The sequence below is a fragment of the Homalodisca vitripennis genome, chromosome 2, assembly GCF_021130785.1.
Source record: "Homalodisca vitripennis isolate AUS2020 chromosome 2, UT_GWSS_2.1, whole genome shotgun sequence".
NCBI lineage: Eukaryota > Metazoa > Arthropoda > Insecta > Hemiptera > Cicadellidae > Homalodisca > Homalodisca vitripennis.
In genome coordinates, this window is record NC_060208.1 from 20,906,574 (window position 1) to 20,925,318 (window position 18,745).

Here is an 18,745-nt window from a genome sequence, read left to right on the forward strand (position 1 = left end):
TGAGACTCTATTAATGCAGTGGATATGAACATGTAAGAAATCCAATGGTTGTTTCAAAACCTGTTATAGCTCCATATCACTAGATAAACATCAACGCTACTGTCCTACTTTCCCTCTCATTCCCCCAGTCTCACTATGTAACGAATCGCGTCTTTTCTTCCTGTCTAATCTACTATTGACTGTTACATAGAGTTTATTTTCTGTGGTGGTGTGAGCATGGAAATAATAATTTCAACTTGGACAAAGTGGCAAAATATTATGTATATAATATAGGAACTACGAATTTAGTTTATTCTGATTGGTTGTGGCACAGAATCGGTTCTACACCGAAGAATGAATGGCTTAATCCAATGTTCCGAGCTGCTTACAAGGATTAGCGTATGGGTTGAGGAACTGGAGGAATATCTTCCCCTAAATGTACTGAGATATTCAGCAGAACTGAACACTACACTAAAAATTTGTTTAAGGCTAAGCTTGCGTCAGTATAGCAAACTCTGACCGCTAGATCGCATGAGCAACTGCGCACGCGCAGTCGTTTCCTGTTATTTTACCATTCCTGAGATAACACAGCCCGCCGGCCCATTCCCCCTCCACTCCAAGTACCAGGAATTAGTTATCTGTTGTACCTGTTCATCTCTCTCTCTCAATTCTCCTGATCCCAAGATCTGAGCTCTGGCAGTTTCTAAAGTGGTAGGATACTACTGTTTTGCATGTGTTCTTTTAGAAATTCATAACAAATATTTTTATACTCAAAACATCAAGTAATTGGTATTGCTGTCTTTATAAAATTCAGAAGTTTATTTATGTAGGTACCAATAAATATACTTGTATTGTTATATATTAATTTTATCAGGTTGAACGTACAAATGTAACATTTGTAAACAAACACTTCAAGTTTGGCAAAATAATGTGAGATAGCAAAATGTTGCTAAAATTTGTTTTTAGAACTTTAAAAATTCTTTTCCCAAATTGTGAATGGTCGTCAACTTTAAAGTGCAAGTGTAAGTATAATAACAGTTTTTAATTATTACGTAATAATAATATGTATTAAAAACTGTAATATTGTGTATGTATTGGTAAATAATTTAATTAAAAGGGTACAGTGTTGAATAATATACAGTAATATTGCAAAAATAGAGGTGAAATGTAATCATTTCTAGGCAATTCAAACTAAAATTTGTACTAAGACAAAATCATATATTACGTATATTATTATAAGTTCTCTACCAATAAAATACTCTCAACAAATAGGCCTAGAAAATGTAAAAATGGTTATGCTTACCATCCACGTTGTACAAAATCACGACATAATATAATTGTATGAACATGCATTCTATAAATCATTAAGTGTAAATTTGTGTCTGTACAAATGATTATAGTTTTTTAACTAGTCTAAATCCTACTACCCTTTCAAAACTTCCATCGACAATAGTCAATAATCAATTTTTGAAACAAACAATTTATATGCTTATTATATAATCTTTGTAGTAATAGCTATACATTATTTTTCCAGGTTAATCCAATATATTGAGAATATATTGTTATAAAGACAGCCATAATACAATTTTTGAAACGACGTAAAGAAATACAATTTTCCCTCTGGCTTAGTTGGAAGAAAGGAAAATTTTACATGTTCTGTTATCGCAAATTATTATAAAGATTGAATTTTCTTGTATACTTCTAAAACTGTTGAACGACCGTTCTTAAGAAAAAATATTAAGAATAACAGTAGCTTGAAGTTGCTTAAAAATATAGCATCTATACTAATTTATGTTGTAAAATATCCCACACCGAAATCATGTGGCCTACAATTGTGAATGCCCGCCATCCTCAAAACTTTCATTGGTTGAGACTGGCTAAAGAACTTACCCAATACAGTTTCTATTGGCTATAAATTATGCTAATCATGTGTTCACTATTATTTCCGCATTATTATTCCTTACGTTTCGAGGATTGAAATCTATCCTCCTCGTCAGGTGAGAAAATAATTAATAGAACACATAGATGTGCTTAAAAGGTACAACATTCAGAAATGGACTGTCAATAAGAAAAGAAAGAAAAGAGAAAGGAAAGAAATTGAACATACCGGAAATCCTGTCTGGACTCCAAGCGGTTTCCGGGTGAGTTTAAATCCCTTTCTTTCTTTTTTTTAGTGGCAGTCCATTACTATAGTCGAATGGCAAATGTCCGAAAACCTATCATCCTTTCAGACCTTCCATCGTCAAAAACAAACCTGAAATAAAGTATCTATTGAAAGAATATTCTTAATACTCTAATTCAAAGATTTACAAATGTAGACATAGGTCTACCATATGTTCGAAATGACCCCCTCCCCTATTAACTTTTGATCAGAAATATATCAACTAATATCCATATAGGATTTGTTACGAGAGTAAAATATTTTAGAACTTCAACACCCAACCCTAAATGCGATGCTGGTGAGGAGAGGGTAAAGTGACAGTGTTTTGACATAACCCCGTAATGAATTAAATTTAAAATTTGTGTAATTTTTATTAAATCAGATAGTTCGATAACACATTTATTGATTTTTTTAGATAGAGACCTCTGGTTTTCGGCATTGATCTATTTTTTTAAGGGTCTTCAAAATGAGTTATCACTCGATGGGGTTTTACATTTTAAATTTAAATACCTCCCATTTTAGGTTGTGGCATAATGTCCACCCCCCATAACTTATGCCTCACCAAAACCCATGAGTTTTGCTCTTATAATAAATTATCCCTCCAAGGATATTGTTTCGTATATTTATCTTATAAAGTTAACAGAGAAAGGAATCGTAGGAAAAAAGGAATCAGAATCAGAACAATACAGTTTATACAATAAATAACAAAGGCAACGTCGCATCAATTAGACCTAACCTACTTAAGTATGTGGCCTAAGTATTAGCAACCCTGTGGCTTACAGTAAAAAAAATGTCAAACTGGATTAAAAAGCTCTAAAATTTGAGTGAAAAAACTCAACTGTTATAGTCACCGAAGGAAAATGAATAAATATAACTTTTTAATGAGCACCTAAAAAAAAATTAAAAATAAAAAAACCTATAAAGGTAATCAAAACCAACTGATTTTCAATATCGACCGCAGCTTGCATTATTTTAAATGCCACGACCACTACGGTAGCAGTTTTCACAACCGGCCTATTATTAGTTCTAGCTGGTACCCACCGGTCGTAGTCTTGTGCCCATAACTAGCTAATGGCCGGAGATTGGTAGTACCTGCAGTCCTGGGAGAGGAGACGTGTGAAAGCTTCTGGTCTAATCTCCATAGCTTAACCAACACCGACATACTGCAGTAACTGGGCCAGAGATACTGTGACATTTACATACTGGTTAGCAGCTAACGTCGCTTGTTCTGTCTCGAGTCGGGAAATATGTAAACCGCATTCTCTCAGAGTGACAAGCGCGGCGCGGTGGTGTACACGCTTTCACAGTTAATGTGCAACACACGTGTACAGAGTAATCATAATGTGTGAATCTAAACACATGCATCGCTTTGTAGTGTAGGAGCCACTCTGCGTTATTAAAACACACCCTGGGTTTTCTTGTAATCGGCGGAGAAATTCCTGCTAAGAAAGAAATAGAACGTCAACCGCGCTCTTTTTCGTGGAATTTCAAATGGGAGGGCAGATAAGAGAAAAAAATATGAAAAGAGATTCCCCGTCAGACTAGATAAAGACTGAAAGTTGCCACTATCAGCCAAATATGGTCAGGTCTGTTATGGTTGGCTAACGCTGATTTAACATTGATTTACTTGTCTGGCAGTTGGGTTTAAATGTGTTAATCTAGAAAATCATTATCCGTAGAAAATTATCATTTCAAATTTTAAATCTTTTCTATGCTCTCCCATCTCAAAACTAGTGTTGATGATAGGTTTCTTTCTTAAAAGAATATCTTTTTCGATTTCAAGAAAAACCAGTTTGTGTAATGAATCTCAGTTGGATGAATATGGAAACCAAACCGGGTTTTTCAAAAAAACCTTCTAAAATGCTTAAGGTGAATTAAAGGATTTATTTACTTAAAAAGTGTTATATACTTGTTCGCAGCACAATATATAACACTTATTATTTAGAAAACTAATTTATTAAATTATTAATTACTTGATTGTATAATTGTTCAAAAATATATTGATCAATCGACTAATTACTCGATTTGGTTTCTTTAGCCCAATTGTTAAATATATTTCAATTGAGGGAAAGGTCAGACTATAAATAAATGTACACATTTTGTACTAATTTGGTGTTTCTTTAACACTTTGCCAGTTTTGGAAACTCAGCCATTTATTCATTTTCATTGAGTTATAACACCTTTGTTTGATTAGTTTTCTATTTTTAATTTATTTTAAAAATTACTTCAATTTTTAGTGCATTACATATTGGCCTCATACTCTTATTTCATTTCAATATATTCATAATAATTATCTTCCATGAGTGAATAATGTTGAGTTTAGCTCCAGTTCACCGATCTCTTATTTCAGCATTTGAAATCTTGACGCTGTCACAACTTGACTCCTGGAATCTGGGTATGCCACGTCCATAGATATGTCACGTCTTAATAAATTGTACAATTTAAAAGTAATACAATTTAAACCCAAATAAAAAAATACTAACACAATTTTTCTATTGCAATTAAATCAGTATACAAAAGCTGTTTCTAAAACTCAACATCTCAAGTTTATCATAATTTAATATATGTTTTTCAAACCCTTATGTAGAATTTAGGTTCAGATTACCACTTAACGAATTATTTTCTTGCTGGTCGTATTAAAATATAATTAACTATTAATTATTTATAACAACATGTTTGTGCAAACGCTTATATTGATAGATATATATTTCAAAGCTTCCTTTTTAACATAGCTCAAGAACTATTGTTTCAGAATGAGGTGGTTTTGTAAGAAGAACACTTTTAATGTCTTTTTCAATTTGTGCGTGTCATATTATTGCTGTAATATGAAGCGACACCCACATACACAAATCCAGTAGGCGAACATAATGGAATGTGACATTGATAATATCTTTTGGTCTTTTTGTCAGACCAAATTACAGTGAAGAGGTTGATAAATTTATAAAAAACATCTCTAAATTTTCACTACCCAATAGTAATTTTTACGTTATAGAAATACATGAAGCAACTATTGTCCAAATTATTAAAGTTGTTTACTAAAATTATAGTCACGTCGAAGAGCGTACGAACAATATATTAAGGGGAAGATAGGAACGTTACAGTCGTATGAAGACGCGCAGAGGAATTGATGCTTATTGAATCAATGAGGGAACAATCCTCTTGATTGGTAGGCGAATTGGGACACACCCGAGTTGACCCTGACCAGATCTGTTTCACACGCCTATCTAGTACGCGAGTCGCTCATCCTCTTTAGTCGCTCATTCAACGACTTAAAAATGAGGATTTAAATCAAGAGGCCACTGACTTCTAAGCTACTTACCGCTTACGACCGAACGGCAGTCCGGTCATGCATCGTGTATTTCAACTTCCCCAAGTAGAAACATTATTTTTCCAATACAGCTGCGATCTGTGAAAACGACGATTTCCTTGTTAGCCTTGGTTAACCAATTTTTCCTCTTCGAAATATTAGGCTACTTACCCTATGTAAACAATTAATTCTTGCCCTTTGTAAACATATATTTTCCTATATAACCAATTGAAATTCCGTTATTTGTTTGGAACTCCCTTGGTCTAACACTAAAATTAATTATAAATTAGTGTTACGTTTCTTTATTGAAGAGTTGTTACTAGATCATGAAATTCCAGGCAATATTTTAAAACACGTTCAAGACGTCAGCGTTATTCCGGACTTTTTTATTTGCCGAAGAATTTTTTTATAATAATGGCAAAAAATCCGTAATTAATTTTTTTGCGTTAAACGTCTAAGTATAACGAGGAAAGTATGTAGGATTCGCAATTTCACAACAAATAATTATTATTATGTTGTTATTTAAAATTTTTCGTTTTTTAATCCAAGGGGTACCTGAAAAAATTAATTTACCTTAATAATTAAACGATCGTGCGCCCGACGGGGTACACGATAGTCTGAAGTATTTATTTCAGCGCTGAATCAAATTTAACAAACTACTAAGACGGCCAATCAATAAAAACGTTAATGAATTGCATAACAACGTGTACCCTACAAAATCCCAGTGTGTACCCGATAGGGTACACGTCTTCGTGAACGTACTAAAAGATTCCGTGTGCTTTCTTGCAGAGTGATGAAGAGTGTCGTTCAATACTCGTCTCAAAAGTTCAATTGCGGGGTTCGTAAGCATTTCACCCCGCTATAGCTCACTTTAGAAAGTAGTAATGAAGTGTACTATTTATATACTATGTAACTTTAAATTTTAAAACAGCCAACACAACGCCTGGGTATGGATTTAACATGTCAGCAAAACATATAAACATTCTTTGTGCTCTCAGGCTTAAGCGGTAATTGATGTTGTGACTGTCATCCAATTAAACAATTTTTTACATGTTTCAGCCTTTGCTGCTAGAAATGTTGCAACCACTAAAAGTTTACAATGCTGACGACTACCTTATCGTTCTTTAAAATATATATGAGTATATAATCTATAATTGGATTTCACCAACAAGCAGTAATAAACTTTAAATTTGAAAAATATACATGTTTCTTACAATCTTTAATGTTTATTGTGTCAAAAAATATGAAAAAGTAAATATTCTATAACCTAGTCGTATTTTGTTATTGAGTCGAAGAAAACTTTATGGTTAATTAAACAAAAAATGTGAATGGTTATAAAAAGCACAACCTATTTACACACCCTTAAATATAAGATTTGACATTTTATAATTTGTATTATGCCTACATTATCAATCCAATTATGTTTTTAGATAGCGCTTTGATACCTTATGAAAAAGGTAAGCACATGTTAAAATAGATAGCCATGTGGTTGACAATAATTGCCGTGTGTATTGATAAAGTATTCCAAATTTTCAATAGCAAGAAACGCCAAGCCCTCTTGGTTAGTTCAAACATGAACAATATCCTGATAAACCACAAGGTTTCACATGACAGTCAAAAAAATCGCAAATTAAAGTTTCTAGATTAACCAATAAAAAGGACAACCTAAATTACGAATATACAGAAAATAAACTTCCCAGAAGATTACACTATTCAAATAATTTCAACATCTCCATGTTCCCATTTTAATTCACTCTGCATTGAAATGCAATGAATGTTCTAAATTTACAGCGCACAAACAGGCGTTGTTTTTGACAGCACTATAAGGAACATTTCCAATACAAACCTCACAACAGAAATTCACATATAGTGGACGATAATTAGGACTTCGAAATGGTTTTAAACTGGATATAAAAGAACGATACAATAAAGTATATAATGCTTAAAACTCTGAACCAGATAACACATTGAATGATAAAATAAATTATCAAGCAAACTTCCTATTTGATACTGCGCATAAACAAGACAAATCGGAACAGATAACAAATACAAGCATCATTTATCACAATCAATATAACCGTGGCCTTGGCCGTTCTACGACAAAATATTCGCTGTCAAGTTAACAACACAAGTATTTTAGGTTATGTCGGCCGGTATAGTGAATTACACGATTCTTTTATACTTTCGCGTGTGTCAGTTTGGATTCTTAATTTTACTTGCATTGTATATCTGTGATGTGATATGATTTAATTAAAGTATTAACAAAACAAATACAACACAAAGTCACAGCCTGAAGGGATGACATCGATCTCTGCCTCACAATATCATTGGATTGACAAAGTAATTAAATATACAAGTTACCCAATCCAGAGCCAGATATTATTTCTATTAAAATGTTGTTTATTTTATCAGTGTAACAGAATTACTTTGTTTGCTTAATGTGAGGAAGTCCGATGGCGAGGTAAGTTTTAAATAATATTTCTAGCTCTCCCATGTATGGCAATTGGGTGAACTTTTCCAAGGTGATTAAAATGTTTGGAAACTGCTTAATATTTTTTTAACTTAGCAGATTTACAACATTTCTAAATGTTATAGGAGTATCGTAACTATCTTTTTTATACGATAACCAACAATAACAGAACACCTCTTCATGTAGATGATTAAAATGTTTAGTCTTTGATGACGAAACGATGCAGATTCGATTTGAACGTCTTTGCAGTTTTCTTTTTTTGGATCTATTCAGACAGGCGTGGTTTCTAGATTTCAGGAGTTAAAAGTCTGTGACCGTGTCACACTGCACAAATCGGAAGGTAAAGTAGAGTTAAACTCAATAACTCAGTTCCCACCATAGCTCCGTTATGTGTTGTGAGAGTTTTACACATAAATGACTCTGTCTTTTAACAGATAGTTTTAAATTTATATCATAAACACATTAAAGACAAATTTGATGTGTTGTCAATTGTGTTTTATAAAATTGAAAATGCTTGGTGTTGTTTACAAAATACTCAGGTTCAGATATACGTATGCAATTTTAGGCTAAAATTGATTTACTGGATGAATTAAAAGGACTCCCTTAATAAATTATATTCTTTAAATAACATAAATGTTTATAAAGTAATTAATTATTATGTAATATTCATCTTGTGGCACGAAGAGTAATGATCAACATAAATTTATGTTTTTTATTAACTTAACATGATATCATCAATAATAACTTTTTAATTTACTACACAAACATCATTGCAATATTGCAACTTTTAATCCTTTATAAAATTAATAAAGGTATTTTGCAGTCTCGAAAAACGAAAAATTAAATAACATAACATTTAGGACAGTTCACAAAAAGGACCATGAAATAGAAAGCAACACTCAGAGGAGAATGACCTTTTAATATTTAAAATTAAACTCACACTCCACCTGTTGGGTGTTAAATAAGCGCAACGAAACGAATTAAATGTATTACACTACAAGGGGGTCATTAAGTGACACGCCTGGCCGCAACGTTGGCCACACTGCGTAACGCCATACGTTGTGCGTAATCTCTGCGCATGCGTACTACGGCACGCCCTGCACCGAGCTGCGCCGCGCCCCCTCCATATCGCTTCCGGACGGTAACTTCCCTGACCGGAAGCGGAAGATAGATTTACAATTCTCTTTACAATGGTCCACAACTCGTCGGTCCCGAACAATAGGCTTCCTTTTCGGAGGTCGGCATTGTTTTCTATGCGTTTCCGAACTGTTTGAAGCCTACAGCTGTGCAATTTTTGTCCATTATGAACATTCTGTAAATATTACCGATGTATACTGGATTCACCGAGTGTTATTGCGTTGCCATTGATTCACCGAGTGTTGATGATGCTTTGCCGTGGATTCACGGGATTTCAGAATTCTGGGATTCCCCTCAGTCTTGGTGGCCATCCACGGTTTTTCTCCCCAATTGGTCAAAACCTCAGATGCTCGCCGCACTAAAGTGAGGATCCCAAAGCCTGGAATTGTGAGACGCTAGCACCCTCTAGTTGAGAAATAAATTTTTGTTGTACTCATTCATTAATAACTAGTAGTTCAATGGTTTATATACATAAAGTTCTGAAGGGACTAAAGCATGAAAGAAATTTTTTATTTTACGAAATTAATTTGCTTTTGAAACAGCCAATGGAAGTTTCCAATACAAAAGTGTAGAAATTTTATTGATGTTTATGTTAAAAACTCTCTGAAATTATCGATTTTGGATAACATAGATAAGTTTGTGTCATTAAGGTTGGATGAGCGGAAAACAGTTTTTGAACTAAAGTTCCAAAAGAATTCATGAACCATATTCGAAAACGTGTGATTCAACGTCGTCGCCTACAACGTCCACGCAGTTATGTAAAGATACGTCACATATAAGGGGATTATATTCGTGGAATATAATGTATCGAGATTTGTTTCTACAACCAACACAGAAATACAACAGAAAATTATTGTAGGAATGAGACCATCCTAGTTTCTACTACATTGCTGCTCGTAACTTTGCACATTTAAGGAGGAAATACTGGTACCAGTAATGGAGTTGGCAATAAGCGCTGTGCACAATGACGGGGATGACTCTAGGTCATTGTCTGCCAGTAGAAAGGCGCTCCATGCAAATCCGTCCGGTGAAGAAAGTAGGTGAATTGCGGTTAGCAGGTGGACAGCGCAGCTCGTCTGTCGATGACGGCGCACCAGACGAGTGCAGGCCCTGGGGCACAAGTATGTAGAGGCGTGGCAACCTTGTGAAGAAAGCTTGCTCGTGGTTACTGACCTACTATATTACTTTATGGAAGACTTTCATTTGGTTAGCTAGTAAAATTTGTAGTCAGCTTCCATCTAACGTGTGACTGCCACTGCGATAAGGTCGGCCGACCTTTATCGAGGATCATGACTGGCTTAGGCCAAGAAGCTTATAAATTGCACTTAGTCCTGTAGGAACCTTAGCGCTGCTTCCGGAGTGACAGGATATTCAGGATGGGTAAGGTTAGGGGGTAGGAGCCGCCTCCTATTGAGATCTATGAGGAAGAATTAGGGCACTAATTTAAAAGTCATGTCTCTCCGGAAGAAGGGGAGGCCAGCTCTGAACCAGCCTCTCCAGTCAAAGTAGGCAGTGGGTGGCACACCCTTGTTGAGGCTAGCAAGAACCTCTGAGGTTAGGAAACAAACACCACCAACTCCAACAGTCATCTCCCGCAGTAGACTAGACCCATCGAATTGCCCATGAACCCCAGAATCTCGACGTTTGCGGTCAGTGATGTGCCGCTCCTGGACATCCCATAAGGTTGCCCAGATTTAAGTGACAAATTGGTTTTTGCTGTGCCAAGTAATAGTTTCAACTGGAAGTTATAAACCAGCCAGAAGTAATCCATGCTGAGTAGAACCTATTATCAGGATAACTTGTTACCAGTAACACCATGTTATTTTAGTAACAGGTGGGCTGAATTATTTGGCGTTCTTATAACGTCTTTCTGGTAACATCCGAGGCTAATACCGTGCAAGCAATGAGGCTAGGAACGGACCAGTTCTAGTAACACTTTTCTGGTATTACATTTCTGGGCGACCAATAACGTAGTGAGATCAGCAGGATGGTGCGGAAGGGACAGATATTAAAATATCAGATTTAAATAAATAACAATAAATCGATCAGATATATGTATCAAAATTGAAACATTTCTACAAAAATGAAAACAAACCCAACTTGTTCGTCATTCAATTGTTCGTTCTCAGTTATCATTAATTATAAGTACTAGTCTATTTAAAGTAGCCTATTAATCTAAATATTACATTGTAGTGAGTTTATGGTATTCTAAACAATAATAATTGTATTGTGCAGTGAAAATGTTAAATATCCAGTGTTAGTTAGTATATTTTAAAGTAACCTGGCAGTCTACAATTATATTGTACTGATTTAGTTCAATTTTTGAACAATATGTCTAAATAGACCCACAGGTGTAGATTTAGTCTGACTCAGTTTACTTGCAACTTAATAACGTCAGTTCAGTAACAGCATGAAGCTAATATAGAGTGTGGGTCGGCTGGTAACATGTTACCACGGTAATAGGTTTCTGGAACGTAATACTAACTAACTACGTTATTTTAGTAATAAGTTATCGACAAATAACCGTAACTACGTTATTCTGGTAATAGGTTATCGACGAATAACCGTAACTACGTTATTTTGGTAATAGGTTATCGACGAATAACCGTAAATACGTTATTTTGGTAATAGGTTATCGAAGAATAACCGTAACTACGTTATTTTGGTAATAGGTTATCGAAGAATAACCGTAACTACGTTATTTTGGTAATAGGTTATCGAGGAATAACTGTAACTACGTTACTTTGATAATAGGTTAAAGACAAATAACCGTAAATACGTATTTTGGTAATAGGTTATCGACAAATTCCCATCTCTAGATTGGCTGCGATTAGTCCGTTTCTGAACGGACGGAGTTGTGCCAGAACGGACGTGTAGCTAGGTAACTAGTCTAGTCGTGCACGCACTCCGACTATAGTGGCAGACCGGGCATTCCGTGAGTCTTAATAATTATTTTGATTCATCATCTTCGGTAACACACTGGTTACAAATTAATTACGATGGGCTAATTAGGTTAGACGGGGGGGGGGGGTTACGTTTCTAGGCAACGGACAGGACGTGTCTTGCGCTGGGTACGGTTTTGTACATATCAAATTAGGGTCCTAGTTAAGCTTGAAATATTAGATAAGCTTATCAAAGTTGGTCACAGGAGTGTCCCGAAATAGATATTGATCGTAGGCTCTGGGAGAAAAATAATTATTTCTGTTGTGATCACCAAACGCATGAACCTTCAACGGATCCTTGGTGCTTCTTCACCAAGGCAATCAGCTGCACAGCTAGTATGAACACAACTTACGAAGATGTTTACGAATACCGTTTAACTTATTTAATAAACATATATTGCAATTTCTGTCTTATTTTTCGTATGTGTTGATTTAATTAAATTAACATTGATTTTTTAAACTGTGTGTTTGTCTATTATTAGCCTATTTTACATTATTCTCTTCAGAATTAAATTCTCTAAAAGTTTCGGTTAAAAAGTCTGCGTGTTTATTACGCATTTAATGAAGTTGATCTACTTCAAATCTAAACAAAGCATTTTATCGAGACCGAATTTTGCATATTTTGTCCGATATCTCAGAAATGGGTGATCTAGCAGGTATTTTATTAATTTTTTTAGTTCATTTTACTTCAACTTTAAGTTGTTAAATTAGGACTTGTGTTACTTTAAGTCCAATAAATGTAACAACTATCTTTATGCTATAAAAAATCGGTTTCGCTTTATTTTTGTCCTTTCCAAGAAAATCTGGCGAAATCTTTCGCTAGCCATAGCTCGCTAACAAAGCGTTTCTAGATATATGTTTATATATAACATTGAAGAGAGGAAGCCACCAGAGAAGTTTTTCGAGTTACTCGTGGGACACCCTGTATATGAAGATCTCAAAGTGTTTGGAACGCGTATTAAACAGAAGAATTCTACATGGAAGATTCTCAAACATTCCAGGTCTCTATTAGTTAATTTAATGGCTGAAATATACAAGCAAAAGTTTGAGCCGTGAAAGATAATTCAAACATCGATATTTGATTCTCGAGATAACTCAAATACCAGGTAGGAGCTCAAATATCAGGTATGGATTCTCAGGAACTTAAACATCAGTCTGAGATGCTCTGGATAATTCAAATATTGTTCTAGAATTCCCAATAACTCAAATATCACTTTGGAACGCTAAGATAACGTGAATATTGCTCTGAGATGTTGAAGGTACCTCAATAATTGCGTTATTCCAACAGTGGACAAATCTATAATTGCAATTATCAAGTGTTAATCGGTACCTAAATAAGGTTTGACCATTGGAACTGCATTTAATTTATGTATTCTCAACGTTCCAACATGTTTAAGACGTTGCAAAATCGCCGTCTTCAATCAATGAGAATATGAAAGGTTTATTTTATGGAAATCCAAAGCTCATTAGATGTGTTATACTGTCACATGAAAATTAATTTGTTGTACTTAATTTGTTTACGAATCTGTTTATTATGTTACGGTAATGTCTCGTTGCTATCATGGTTGTTCACAAGAGCAATGTAAAAAAGTTTGCTAACGCTTAGCGAAATTCCACGGAGTGGCATGCACCATAATCGAACTCGATATTGATTATTTATAAATGAAACAATGCAAAATTTGGGTCTTTTTCGTTTAAGGGCCAGCACAAAAGACCCTAGCTTGCCTATTCAAAACTCAGATCACGCGATGCTTGCCCGCTGCGCAGCGCTTTGCGCTGCTTGCTCTTTTAGGAAAAAAATTAACTCGAGCTTGCAAAGTCCAAGCCCAGATCAACTCACCATGCTTACACAAAACTCAGACAGAACTGACGCAGGTTTCATTACAGGCAAAAGATAAGCGGCGCGCGTTTATCACTGATAAGATAAGACGAGTTTATACTAGAAGTAGTACCTGGACTACTGCCCTACGAACTAATAACACTAAAAAAACGATTAAATGCACTGTCAGTCAGGTATAGTATGTTTGTAAGGTGCTGGTCCTTAAACGAAAAAGACCCCAAAATTTCAGTCTATAAGTCACTTTGTTCTCGAGACAGACAGGTCCTCGAGTAATAGGCTTCGCTAACGCTCAGCCAAAAACAAAGCAAAACCCTAAACCACCCATGGTTGGTTAAACAAACAACACGAAACAGGAAGGAGCAAATTAGCTACCCGTTGACAGAATAATATTATTGCATATTCATTAATTTAATTCAGTACGAATTGAGATTATACTGTGGTAATTACATTCAGAACAGCCGCTTTTTATAGTGGTTAATCGTCTTAAAATATGCATTTGGCGATATCGGCGTAGCAAATTGTTAATTAGTATATAAATTCTTTAGCAATGCATTTTTTACAACAATATTCATAATAATGGCAGGTAGACTTTGCGTAGACTTACTTGTGAATTTGGTCTCATAACTCCGAAAATATGTCGCCGACAGTTTCAACTATGTGAACCGTCCCTCAGAAAAGGACAATTTAAAAAAATAAGAAGCATCGTCATTATGTTATACGTTAACCGTTAATTTTATAACCTCATTCCCAAAATGTTAAGAACATTTACCAACGTGGACTGTGTTATGAACACGACATTTCGTCATATGGTATCTACCTTCTTCTTCACGTGCAGAAACTTAAACATAATAAAATCAATTCGCATGTAAATTTTTCCGTTAAGTTATATTGAAACTCGAAATACAAAAAGCATCCCCACTAAAGACCACGTAGCAGTGACACGATTGCGTAAAATGAAATTCCTTTCTATTTTCCTTATATGACTAAGTAATTTAAATAATACATTTTAAACAACAAAATCCCTATTCTATTCTGTTGATGGTTTTCATAATTTTTACGGAATTTTTAATATTAAGACGGTACCTGCTTAAATTAATATTACTACACATAAAATGTACCTTGGTTGTAGGAGAGAGGGGCATTGAAGAGTAATACAGTAGTTTTCATACAATTAATTATTTACAGTCTGTTTAATTAACTTTATTTATCAGCTACTCTGTGTAAAAAGTGAGTATCTGGTTCATGAGTATTGGAGACCAGCCGTCACGATTTAAAGTTTTTTTTTTAGAATTGTGACATTAAAAAGTATACTTGCATCGGCCGGGAATCGAACCCGGGCCGCCCGCGTGGCAGGCGAGCATTCTACCACTGAACCACCGATGCTGTGCTGACATGGTCTGTGTTGACAGAAATCAGCACAGCATCCATATAGCACATCAATTAGCTCGTGTAATCGCTTTCGGCAGGATTGATAAATAAAAAAATTAAAAAAAACTTTGCCACGTTATCACACCAAGTATACAATGTACAGGGTATGCTCTTAACTGTGCCACCAGTTGTGTCTCAAAAACGACTAAATTTACAGGAAAGTTTAAATTAGGGACTTCACCAACCTTTTAGTAAAAATTAAAAATATTGTTTCAGAATTCCAAAATTTGGCCGCGATTTTCAAATATGACGCCACTTATACATGACGCATGCATGCTTAGCGCCTACTCATGTGAACAAGCCTTGCTATTAAATTTGTATATGCATATTGGCGATTTACTTATAACAATAGATTTTAATTATGATAATGGTAGTTCACTTAATAATAACCTCAATCACTGTTTTATAACACTTGAAACTAATTTCACAATAACAGAACGTGGTATTTTTTTTTTTTTTAATTTCGTACGCTTTGAAGTCGTACCATTGAGATAATTGTAATTAAGAATAAAAAAGTTTTATAATAATATTTTTTATTTAGAATTGTAAGAAAATATAGGGTGTTCCATACTAAACTTCAAAGTTGGGCCACCAATATGGAATGGAAATACATACATAATGGAACGTGGAAGCTTGTGATAATTGAGGTGATTCTAAATTAATATGCTTAATTGTCACTCAAAATTAGAAGGTGTCTCCAATTTAAACGTTGCAGTAAATTTATTCGTTTTTTTAGATATTAGTTATTATAGATATTTTTTATAGAGGCATGGTTTAGCTAGATACACTGTGAAGTTTATATACAATTTGGTTAACAATAACTATAGGTCTGCTGCGCTTTCCAGAATACAAAGTAATATAAATACATAAAAAAATAAACACTGGGCTTACAAATAACTTTAATGTATGACATTAGATGTGAAAAATTCGAGAATCGAAACGTAGACATATGAATTTTGGCACAATGTGTATTTAAAAATTCATGAAAACATTTAAAACTGTTCCCAGTGTTGATTTTGTATAAAAATATTAGGCCTACATACAGGCGTAAGATATTCTGAAGTTGCCTATTCTGTTATTCAAGTTTTTATTGGTGGCTATTGGCTGAGAGAACCTTGATGTGAACCGCGCCTTGTCACAGTAAATCTGCTCTTCTTCAGTTCTTTATTATTTTGTCTAAATTATATTGGTGTCATTTGTGGTAAAATCCTTTAAAGAATGTTATTCTTGGAATTTTTAGTACAATTACTGGTTTTTAACATATTCAAAGTAAAAAAGTTTTAATGGCCGCCATTTTGAAAGTATTAAAGAACATTTTTATTTTTGTAATAATTGGCATTGTTCCCATAATCATTTCATCCAAATTTGGTAGGATTTAATTTATTAGTTTTTAAGATATTATTTATTTACAAAAGATACATACAGACGAATAGATGGGAAACTAAGCACTCGAGACCTATTTTCATCTAGTGAATGTGTTTGTCTTGATCTGAACAGTAATAATGTGTTATACCACTGTCCAGAGAGTTAAGAATCATTATATATTGTAACATTTAGTTAGGTTATCAACTAGTTATTGATTTAATAACATTTAAATATATGTTTCTTATACACATTTCAGTGCATATATACACATTTTAAAATGTGATATATTTAAAGGCATATAAATGTGTCTCTATAAACAATGTAGGCCTATATACATTTTTGCAATTTTTTAAGTACTGCATTAAGCATGTAACAGATATCATGTGTTTAAGCAACAATCTACAGACTATTAATTACTTCATGGTATATTAATTGGATTTCATCATATTTAAAACCCAACAAATTATATTTTAATTTAACAAAACTAAATTACCGTTTGATAAATGAATAATGGAAAAAAAGACAATTAATTTACTGGAAATTAAAATTAAATTTTGCTTCAGCAACAGTGTAATGCGCTCAGGGTATTTGTATGAATAGCATTGTGTAAATTTGGGTAAGTGCGCCTGCCTTTAAAAGTGCATGAACATACCGTGTCAATAGACATTGTAAACAAAACTGGTCCTAGAAGCAATCCTTATGGGACGCCACACGATATTTGCGATTAACAACTAATGTTTTATTGTGTTTCAACATAATGATCTTGTCCATCTAACAATAAATCTGTTACTTTCAAAATCCGAACAATAATTTCCAAATCAGATTTAGAGCTGTTTACTCTGAACTACATAATAGAAGCCCATGGAAGAGGCGATCGATGTTGCAAACCTAACCTAACCTGCTTCCCGCGCAGTCTAAATAACAGCTGACAGGTGCTTTGTTGATTTAACACGGCGTCAGCTGATATACGGCCACTAAATCAGCTGATTGTATCCAAAGGTGGTTATGTCCTGCCTGTCATGGCTTCTATTGCTGTTGATTCTGAGGGTTAATTTACAGTGCTGTATTTCTTCCGAGTCGAAAGCTCAATGAAGTCTCTGGAAATAGTTACCGAGCAGGACTTAAAAGGGTGGCCGATCAAATCAAACCTTTTTTGGCGATTGCTTGGTATTACATTACTTTTGACTTAAAAATATTCAGTTACCTATGTTAGCCAGTCATATATAAATTTGAGACAAGTTTAGCCAATTGTCTTGGCTTAAATTCATGTTAAACACAATGTGTACACTTAAAGAGGAGTTCTTTGTATTGAAAAACAAATTCTTGCTGTAAAATAAATTATACAATTGTCAAATAATGTTAAATTTATTGCACTAGGCCTTTCAACATCAAACTGACGATGGCATCTTCGATGTTGAAGGGCCTCACAATGTGAACAGTCTTTGGAGAACAATTGTCATAACAAAACGAAACTTTGGTTTTAATCTTTTTTCAACTGAAATGGTGATAATTATAAAACGAAAATCTTGGGTATTTCTAAATGTTGAAGAAATGTTATTCTTCTCCTACTATTAATAAAACACTAATATAAGTACTAATACTGTCAACTTAACTGCTTGTAACATCATGCTGCATTTCGACCTCCAACCAATCAATCATTTTCAAGCTTCATTATTTTCTGTTAAATACGATTTCTTTAAACAGCTTTTCATGAAATATAGCACACACTTTACTACTGAAGTTTTTTTTTCATAATGTCAAGTATGATATTGAAAATGTTTATCCAAAAAAGTGCCTAATTAGTCTTTTTTTTTATTAAAATTCACTGCATATGCCAATTTTGGATCCAGTAGAAAAATGTATTCGGTATCTTACCACGTTTAAATCCACATCCTTCGAGATTCTTTTTGGATTTGGCATCGTAGGTGAATAAAGTGATTGATTTGGTTAAAGTTCAGTAAGTTAGTAACATCTATAACTCCTAAACCATTTCAAAACCAGAAAGGGTGGTTAAACCACACACCCTAGAAGTAATAGTGTACTCCAACTTGAAATTTAATAATAGTTACGCGGTCACATCACGAAATCCGTAAAGTGAAGATTCTGTAGTTGGAAA

The 18,745-nt window shown here is 34.2% G+C and overlaps 2 protein-coding genes and 1 non-coding gene across 3 annotated transcripts in view; 2 read left to right on the plus strand and 1 right to left on the minus strand.

Moving 5' to 3' along the window:
- Window positions 1–673: 673 nt before the first annotated feature.
- LOC124353660 (UDP-glycosyltransferase UGT5-like) overlaps window positions 674–18,745 on the plus strand; it is a 146,563-nt gene continuing 128,491 nt past the window's right edge. The window contains exon 1 of the mRNA XM_046803608.1: window positions 674–690. The gene's annotated coding sequence lies outside the window, so the exon portion shown is untranslated. The remainder of the gene's footprint in view (window positions 691–18,745) is intronic.
- Window positions 10,019–18,745, plus strand: part of LOC124355552 — a 94,423-nt gene continuing 85,696 nt past the window's right edge. The window contains exon 1 of the mRNA XM_046806716.1: window positions 10,019–10,175. Coding sequence (XP_046662672.1) covers window positions 10,019–10,175 — 157 coding nt within the window. The remainder of the gene's footprint in view (window positions 10,176–18,745) is intronic.
- Window positions 15,149–15,219, minus strand: Trnag-gcc. Its single transcript has one exon. It is a non-coding gene; the product is annotated as a tRNA-Gly (tRNA).